General features: G+C 40.0%; 1 protein-coding gene across 1 annotated transcript; it reads right to left on the minus strand.

The window, feature by feature from the left end:
- Window positions 1-2224: 2224 nt before the first annotated feature.
- Window positions 2225-3556, minus strand: LOC130736387 (uncharacterized). Its single transcript, XM_057588221.1, has one exon. It carries the CDS (start codon window positions 3554-3556, stop codon window positions 2225-2227), a length of 1332 nt encoding a protein of 443 aa, XP_057444204.1.
- Between the last annotated feature and the right edge of the window lie 6440 nt (window positions 3557-9996).

Raw genomic sequence — 9996 nt, forward strand, 5'->3', positions numbered from 1 at the left:
GCGTGTTTTGAAAAGTAAAGTTTCAAGAGTTTTTCGGATCTTGAACGATTTGTCACTAATTAAAGATTAATAATTGAATCGACGAAAATTCTTTACGAAATTCATGACGTGTTGGTTACTGTGTGACACTCGAGAAATCGGGGCGTTACATAAACAGCCACGGTTCTATGCATGTGTGGGCGAATCCCGGTTTCAGCAAAGGTTTCCTTACATTCACATCAATTTTTTTTTTCTCTAAAAGATTCATATAAATTATTTTAACTGATGATGAATAAATTATTATATGTTTGTTGAATTTAATGACTTTACTATATTTCCTATGTAATAAAAAATAATGTCATATGAGTTTACTATATTCATTTGTGTTATTTATAGATATTTATTTTAAAGAACTAAAATAAATACAGGCATTTTTTTTATTTAGATATTTTCACAAAAAAAATTATACATCAGTAAAATTTCATGAGTTTATTATAGCTATTTGTGTTCTTTATTAATATTTAAATAAAGAAAAAGCCTCATATTTGTTTTTGTTCTTTAAAATAAATATCTATTTTTGTTTTTAAAAATAAATATCTTTAAAGAAAACAAATAAATACAGTAATTTCATATGAAATTATAAAAAAATTAAGAATTGTTTTTTACATAAGTTAAAATAATTTATATGAATTTTCTATTGTAAACAAACTTTAGGCAACAGTTACAGAACCGTAGCCTTTGACGAAACGTGGGTTCTACCCACATTTACAGTGAACCGTTGCCTTTACAGACTTTAAGCCAAGGTTTATTGACAGGGGCACAGTGCCCGTGGCATTTTCTCTAAAAACTACCCCGTTTGCTAAATGTAACGCCTCGATTTCTCGACGGTCACTTTAGTAACCTTTTTAAAAATTAAATATGCTGACTAAACTTTCGAAGTTCCAAAAAAAGCGAGAATATTTTTTTTTCCAAAACATGCTCTAGAAAATGCATAATAATTACACAATAATAGATATCTTTATATCCATAAATATGCATACAGATAAGTCTTCAAAAGAAAAATAAAAAGACTTCTTATGCCCGACAAGCTCATTGTGATCTCCACACTGGGTAGACCACAAAATAGCAAAACATCGGAACCTACCTTTCCCCTAAAACCAAAAGAATACAAACTCATATGATCGTCCTACAAGCTTCAACCAACAACGGTAAGCTTTCTACTCAAAAGGCTCAAGCCTTACACAAGAATCTATTCCTCCTCTGCGGGATTTTACTCGACGGTCGAACAATCGATCTCGGATAAGATCTGCAACAGGGTTCTGACATCAGCACACGTCTAGTCAATCCCACGGACGACTCACGACACACTTCATCGAACTGTGATACAAAGCATGGCTCATAACCTCATTATCATGGCTCCTCGTCATTGGCAGCATCACTGTGGCTCCTCCAAGGCATGGTACATGATCACGTCGTCGTCCATCACCTGGCAGTCGCCGACCGCCCAAACACAAGCTATACATACAATGGCGTGCGAGAGTCAACTTCCAGAATATATGTGTATATATATATATATATATATAATATTAGGTCTATTTGCTAATTGGATGACAACACCCGTAGGTTTCAAAGGTCCAAGTGAAAGTGATTTAAAAATAGACATAGGCATCACATTAATTGAAGCTCCTAGATCTAGCATGGCATTTTCAAATTTAGTATCACCTATGACACAAGGAACAGAAAACGTACCTGGATCCTCACACTTTTCAGGAACATCAGAAACAGGAGCAGGTTTACCAGCCTTACCTATGATTGCAGAAACGCTTCTCCCCATGCGAACTCTTTCATTTCCTTTCAGCTTCCTTTTCTGAGTGCATAATTCTTTCAGAAACTTTGCATATCTTGGAATTTGCTTGAGTGCATCAAGTAGAGGTATGTTCACCTCCACTTTCTTGAATATCTCCAAGATTCCCTTATCTACCTCTTCCTTCTTCTTGCTTGGCATAGCTTTCGGAGGGAATGGAAGAGGAATGGAAGGTGGTTGTACTTGGAAGGTTCTTGTGGCAGTGGTCTCTGTCTCCTTTTCAGGTTCAGGCTCTGGCTCTGGTCCATGATCTGCATCAATTTGCTTCCCCGACCGTAAGGTGATGACACTCACATTTCTTGGATTGACAACCGTCTGAGAGGGCAGCTTATCAGAATTCTGGGACTGTAGCTGGTTTATTGAAGTAGCCATCTGTCCTATCTAGGTGGTCAGATTCTGAATAGAGGATCTGGTGTCTTGTTGGAACTGCATGTTTTGGGCTGTCATCTGCTTCAACATATCCTCCAATGAAGATTCTTTAGATTGCGGTGCAGCAGGGTTGTTAGCCTGTTGTTGCATTGGAGGAGGAACATATGGTCTAGCATTATTCTGAAACGGTGCTTGGGCAGGTTGTGACTGATCAGACCATCTAAGATTTGGATGATTTCTCCAGCCAGGATTATATCTGTTAGATGACAGATCATAATTTTGCTGAGGTCGATTATTGAAAATGTTGGCAGCATATGCTTCAGGATTCTCATCTGTAGGTTCCTGCAGAGAAGGACAAACATCAGTATTATGGTCTTTAGTGCAAATGCCACAAACCTTTGCCTGTTGTGAAGGTTTATTCTGGTTCATGGCCAATTGAGTAACCAAGCTGGCAATGGTTTCCATCCTCTTCTCAAGCTTGTCCATCATTGGATCTGTCCCAATCTCATTAACAGGTTTAACAACATCATTACTCCTTGTTTGAAACTGGTGAGAATTAGCAGCCATCTTCTCAAACAACTGCCTGGCTTCAGTAGGATTCATGTCATTCAATGCACCTCCACAAGCAGCATCAATGAGATGTCTCTCCATGTTGAGCAAACCCTCATAGAAATACTGAACTAGGAGCTGCTCGGAAATCTGGTGATGGGGGCAGCTCACACATAGTGTCTTGAATATTTCCCAGTATTCATGTAGAGTCTCTCCATGTAGCTGCCTGATTCCTGAGATGTCTTTTCTGATTGAAGTTGTCCTAGAGGCAGGGAAGAACTTCTCAAGAAACTTTCTTTTCAGGTCGTCCCAGCTTGCAATGGATGAAGGAGGCAGGTTATACAGCCAAGTCTTTGCAGTTCCCTGAAGGGAATGAGGAAAAGCCTTCAAACATATATGATCTTTGTCAACTTCAGGAGGCTTCATGGTGGATATGACAGTACGAAACTCCTTGATATGCATATGAGGATCTTCACCTGCAAGACCACCAAACTTAGGCAATAAATGGATTAGTCCAGTTTTGAGTACACATGGTACATCCTCAGGATACTGGATACACAAGCTTTTGTAGGTGAAATCAGGTGCAGCCAGCTCCCTTAATGTTCTCTCTCGCGGTCCTTCTTCAGCCATGTTATCAGAAACTGCAACAAAATCAGAATCAAAATCAAGGTCAGAATCAGAATCACTTGAATGAGGATCAATAACAAAAGCTCTACGTGCTCTAATTAACCTATGAAATTCTCTATCTATTTCAGAAATAAATGGATGCAAAAACCCAGGATTAGCCCTAGTCATGCAACACTAAGTATCCCAAATAGAATAAGAATCACTTGAAAGTAAATTTTTTTTTTCAAAACCCTAAAAAAACTTTTGGCGGAAGGCCTCTTTTTGCGTTTTTAAGAATCGATATCACAGCGTAGCGGTCACAGATGAATTGGAAATTTTTTTCTACCCCAAAAGCATATATAATATGTTCAATTCCGAGTTTTGGAGCAAAATATATGGCCGTTTGAAGTTACAGCCTAATTATCCTTCAAAAATCACTAATCCTTACCTTCACCAACAAATCCAGTACCTGCGTCAGAGATCGAACTTGTTAATACTACTACTAATAATACTAATAATACTAATACTATTGAACCTTTGGTAAAGACGATAGTCCCCGGCAACGACGCCAAATTTGATCGAGGCCGTACCCGATACAAATAATTAATTTAGAAAACTGTAGTAACTAGGAAGTGACTCCTAGGTCGTTTCCCAAGGATTATCGTTTCAACAAAGACTCAGTATTAAGAGAACGCACAACACACACACACGGGGGGGTTTTGTGATTCAGTTCAAAAGATTAGCAGAAAGTAAAAACAGATTAATACGATAAGTAAAGACGGACGAATCCCTTCGTTCAGTATATCGCTGCTCAATCACGGGTATCTAAAGATCAATTCTTGTTATTAGTTTCCTAGTTCGTGAGAATTAATTAACTAAGCGATAACTAATTCACAGATTCCTAAACTAAGCGATTAAGAATCGTTTACGCCCTAATATGAACTAAGCGAACATACATCATCTTCTATTTCGTGAACATAAGGAATTAAGCAAACCTAAGCCAGAATTAGAGATGAAGAAAACTAATCAGGTGAATTCTATTAAGCACTATACCTCAAGAGCGCGATATACTTTGCAAAGGAATTCGTTCAAAGTGAATTAGCCTTCCATGGATGGGGCGAATTCAACAATTATATTGGAGAAGAGAATAGGGATTAAAAGCATAAAATCCTAGCAGAGCTCTAATATAACTGAAATTAGAAATTGCATAAAATAATAATCAGAAGGCAAAAGGTAATTGTTTCTCTCAGCACAAACCCTTAAATAGGAGCTGAGATTACAAATCCTAATCAAAATCAAATCCTAAAAGATAACAATAAATCCTAACAAATCCTAAAGATAGAGTTTTAAAATAACAACCTAAATAAGTTTGAATCTGAAAGATATCAAACTTAATTTATTTCAAAATTAAATCCTAATATTTCCTAAAATACAATCTTCACTCCAGCACAATTAAATCTTCATTCCGCAATTCTCCAAAATGCCCTTGATGTCAAATAAAACATGAAAATAAGAATAAACGTAATTAGACCAAATAATAGAAATCTCTGTCAAGCAAGGTCAATTAATTACGAATAATCATTAATAATGACAAATTAAGGCTATATAAAATGGATAAAATATTGCTCATCAATCACCAAGCTCAATCGACAACCCTAAGGTTAGTCTATATGCTCGTGCAAATGCAATGCCACACAGGCACATCAAATGATCCGAATATAAACGCCATTTTGATATGAGGTAGGCGGGACAACACTTCGTCGGTCTGATACCCACTCCAGTATCGACCTGTGACTAGTGAATGCCACTTAGTTGATACCCACTCCAGTATCAACATAGTTGATAACCTCTCCATTATCAACATCTGAAGGTACGACCACTCCATCGTCCTCAGAAGACAGGCATGGCCACTCCACCATCCTGACAAAATGTATGCATGCGTAATATGAATCATGGTTAGCCAAACAAACAAGAACGCCCTCTCCAGTGTTCATGTTTACTGCTAAGAAAATAGTCAAACTAGGACACAATTCTGGTTTCATCACCAACGGTGGCACTCCGCTCCAAGTGACCGAAGTTTACACTATGACAGGTCACTCAACTCCAAGTAACCGTGTCACCGAGTCTCGTCTTTCCTTTCTCAAAAATTATCAAATAAAGTTCCCCTTTGAAATTCTCTTTTCTAAAAAGGATTGAAGTCCCCTTTGAAAATATCCTTCTCATTCTTTAAAAGTTTTGCAGTGCAAATAAACCTTCTTTTATTAAAAAAAAATTATACATCATAAAGTAAATTAAAAAATTAAATTAAATTAAATTATCAAAAAAATATCTCCTTCATCTTCTCATTTTTTTTTGATAAGCCAACACATTGCATTTAACCAGCACAAGGGATGCTATCCCAAATACAATGAGAAAAAATTCTGTCTAGAAACAAGAATCAAAGATACAATAGGAGCAGAAAATGTAAACCAGAAAATCATGACCTGTTTCTTCTTGTACAGATTCATCAAACAAGTTTAGATTTGCAAACATTAGGAAAATGCCACTTGCATGTACAATGATTATCGAAAAACCAAACCGCAACTACATCTCAATTATTTAGGAAATGTGACAGAACATATGGATCACTAATTGATCAACAAATTAGTCTCTCTAGCCAAATCAGTCACAATTTTCTGTTCACCTTTCACATTATCTTATCTACATGCTGAGAACAATTTTTTTTCCAGAAATTCTACAGAACCCCAAATCAATCTCGAACGATAAGCAAGGTCTGAACTAAAAACCCAAATGACACCTCCCGTTAACCCGTTTCTCCTCCTTTCTTCTTCCCCTTCATCATCAATCTTCATTCTCTTATACACAGAACCCATTGAACACACAAGACAAAACCTACAAAAGGTTTGATTTTCTTAAAGATTCACAAAACCCATAATACACATGAATCTCTTAACCTGTTTGAGGTTCAATTCTCATAAGCTTGATGGGTGATACAACGCCACAGATTGGAAGTCAGCTACCAATGGCAGTGGTGCCGAAACTGGAAGATTTCTTCGAGAGCCACCAAGGCGAAGTGCAAGGTTCTTCTTTTTCACTCTCTCTGTTCGACCATGTGCCTCCACCTCATGGGTTCTTCAACAACGAGCAGGATCTGAACTCGGTTGCTGATGCTGAGTTTCAAGCCGAGTTGGCCACCATGAATCTGGGATGAGGGAGGCGCGATCTGGGCTAAGGGAGGCACGATCTAGGTTAAGAAGCAACACTCCTCTATGTTCCTCTCTATTTCTGTTGAGGGTGGGGGTGGGGAGTCGTGGGTTTGGGTTTCGTTTGGGTAAGGGTTGGGGTTTCTGTTGAGGGTGGGGGTGGGTTTGTTTGTTCCAGTGAGTATGAAGCTCCGGTGGGTTTGTATGAGGGTGGGTTACAGGTCTAAGAGATCAAAGAAGGAGAAGAAGCACAAGTCAAGGAACAAGAATTATGGACTTGCATTTTTCTGGGTTAGAATGATGAAGATGATGAACATGGACCAGTGGATGATGGTGATAATGAAAGTGTTTTGGGTTTGTTAATTAGATTACGTTAATTTTGTTAATTTGTTTTATTTTTCTTAATTTAATTTAATTTTTTGATGTCTTCTTTTTTTTAAATCCACGTAACGTAAGTGTTTACATAGGCCTCATCAATACAATTCGCAGGCCAAATCATCACTCGCCGGAGCCCGGGCTCCGGCGAGGACCTACTCCAAACGTTTTACATATAAGAGGACCTTTTGCACAAATTGTTTCGAGGAGGGACCTAGTTCAGACGACGAGACAAAGACATTGACTAATTTGAGGATTCAACCTTTAAAAGATTGAATTTGAAAACTGATGAAGAACTAGAATAAAAAGGTTCAAGCTTTGCCAAGGTTACACAGATAAGCATCGTAGAACATCAAATTGAGATTGAGAAATAGTTTGAATTTGGACAGACAAATACCCATATGAAAAAGAAGGGCTTGGGATGGAGGGTTGGGTGATTTATGGGTTCTAGGTGGGGGGAAAAGTATGGATTTTAAGAATTTGAGCAGACAAATACCCATTTGAAAAAGAAGGAGATGAAAAGTTGAAAGTCTGTTCTGATTTCTGAGATTGAGATGATTTCTTCTTTCTGATCCTCTTGCTTGACTAAAAACGTGTACTTTTTTAATTGAACCAACTCAACCAAGTCATAACCAACTTTGGTATTCTCAGTGGGAAGAGATTGGATTTTTTCCAACCGTGGGTGTCAAGGATTCAGAGAAAGGAACAAGATTTGATTTGTCTTAGAGCTAATGACATTACTTACCATTCACTACTCATACACTAATATTTAAATTATTTGAATTTTTGAAAAATACCAATTTACCTGTAAACCTAGTGCAGTAGGTAAAAAGCATTGTGCAACTATATACAAGTTTTGTGTATAATAAATTTTTCCCAAATATACATCAAATCAAATTTCAAATCTTCGTAGTTCGTAGTTCATACAATCGTACTTGATGCAGCCAAGTACGAAGAGTGCGTCTTACCTTGAAAGAGTTAAAGTACTGGAGAAATGAGATTAACAACTCTTTCACTGTCCTAATTCAAATCAACATGACTAGAAATCAAAGGGAAATAAATCTTATATTCAACCTGCTAATATAGAAATCATATCTGAATCCCGTTATAAAAAAAACATGGCTTAAATAAGTTTTCCGTCCCTAACCTTTACTAAATGCTTGACATTGGTCCCTCATCGGAGAAAAGGTGGGTTTTAATCCCTAACTTTTGTCAAAAGGTTTGGTTTTGATCCCTCCGGAGCTCTGGGTCAACGCCGGAGCTCCGAAGACCCATGTGGCATGGCCACGTGGGATTAATGAGACCAGGTGTGGACTGGGCGAGCCCCTAGAGGGGCAACGCCCAGCATATAGCCGGCCCCGTGGCGGGGCCCTGGCCTTAAATTGGGCCTTGATCTCGGAGGCCCAATTGGCCCAATAGGTAGTACCCGAGCTCTATAAATTGGAGGTAGTTATCAGTTGTAAGGGACGGGGGCTCATTTGATGAAATCATACATGAAATTCAGCATTCTCTCTCTAGCGCAATTCTCCACTCTCTAGGTACTATACCTTTCATCAATGTTCATGGCAAGAACATTTGGCGCCGTCTGTGGGGACTGTAAACTTTCTACTCCCATTCACGTGGATTGATTGTGCAGGAAGTTATCTCTGTTTGTGATCGGCAATTCTCTGGACTTTTGATTTTGATTCTGTAACCGGTGTTCGTTTTCTGATCGAGTTTGCATCGTTCTTGGTTTGGATGGAGACTCGACGCAGGAGGCAGCATCATTCACCGGTGCGTCAGCGAATTTCGCCGCCTCGGCGGCCTCATCGTGTGATCCTGGATTCTCCGGTACGAACGGCGGGAGTACAGCCGCCTTCTCCTCCTCCATCACCACCACCTCCTCCATCGCCTTCACAGGTTGGATCTCTGGAGCGCTCACCAGAGAATTCACCTGCTCCGGAGCAACAGCCGGCGGTGACACAGGAGCAATGGCGCCATCTGATGCGCAGCATTGACAACATCCAGCAGAGGAATGAGCATCTACAGGCTCAGTTGGATTTCTACCGTCACGAGCAGCGGGACGATGGAAGCAGAGAAGCAGATTCCGTGGCTGAGTTCCGTCCGTTCTCGGAATATGTCGAGAGTGTGGCGATTCCGGATAATATGAAAACGTTAGTTCTGGATTCTTATAGCGGAGATTCCGATCCGAAGGATCATCTTCTGTATTTCAATACGAAGATGGTGATAATTGCGGCGTCAGATGCGGTGAAGTGCAGGATGTTTCCATCGACGTTCAAATCGACGGCGATGGCGTGGTTCACAACTTTGCCGCGCGGATCGATTTCGAATTTCAGAGACTTCTCATCAAAGTTTCTAGTGCAATTTTCGGCGAATAAGAATCAGCCGGTGACGATCAATGACCTATATAATATTCGCCAGCAAGAAGGAGAGTCACTGAAGGAGTACATGGCAAGGTACAGCGCAGCGTCGGTCAAGGTTGAGGACGAGGAGCCTCGAGCTTGTGCTCTAGCATTTAAAAACGGTTTGCTACCGGGAGGATTGAACAGTAAATTGACACGTAAGCCGGCGCGTTCGATGGAGGAGATGCGTGCTCGCGCCAGCACTTATATTCTTGATGAGGAGGACGACGCTTTCAAAAGAAAGCGCGCGAAGCTGGAAAAGGGCGACACGTCGCCCAAGCGCGCGAAAAAAGATAAGAATGGCGAAGATAAGGGGGATGGCAAGCAGCAGCGGCAAGATAAAGGGAAGCCGGCATTGAGGCCGACCAAGGAGCAGTTGTATCCACGGCGTGATGACTATGAACAGCGCCGGCCATGGCAATCCAAGTCCCATCGCCAGCGGGAGGAAGCTGACATGGTAATGAATACCGAATTAACGGATATGCTCCGTGAGGCGAGGGGCGCAAATCTAGTGGATGAGCCAGAGGCCCCTAAGTATCAATCACGGGACGCCAATCCCAAGAAGTGGTGTGAATTCCATCGGTCCGCCGGGCACAGCACAGACGACTGCTGGACTTTGCAGCGGGAAATTGATAAGTTGATTCGGGCA

This window comes from Lotus japonicus, chromosome 2 (genome assembly GCF_012489685.1).
Source record: "Lotus japonicus ecotype B-129 chromosome 2, LjGifu_v1.2".
Lineage (NCBI taxonomy): Eukaryota > Viridiplantae > Streptophyta > Magnoliopsida > Fabales > Fabaceae > Lotus > Lotus japonicus.

What these genes read in the sequence shown, in the direction of transcription:
- LOC130736387 (XM_057588221.1), bottom strand. Translation starts at nt 3,556, where the DNA reads ATGACTAGGGCTAATCCTGGGTTTTTGCATCCATTTATTTCTGAAATA.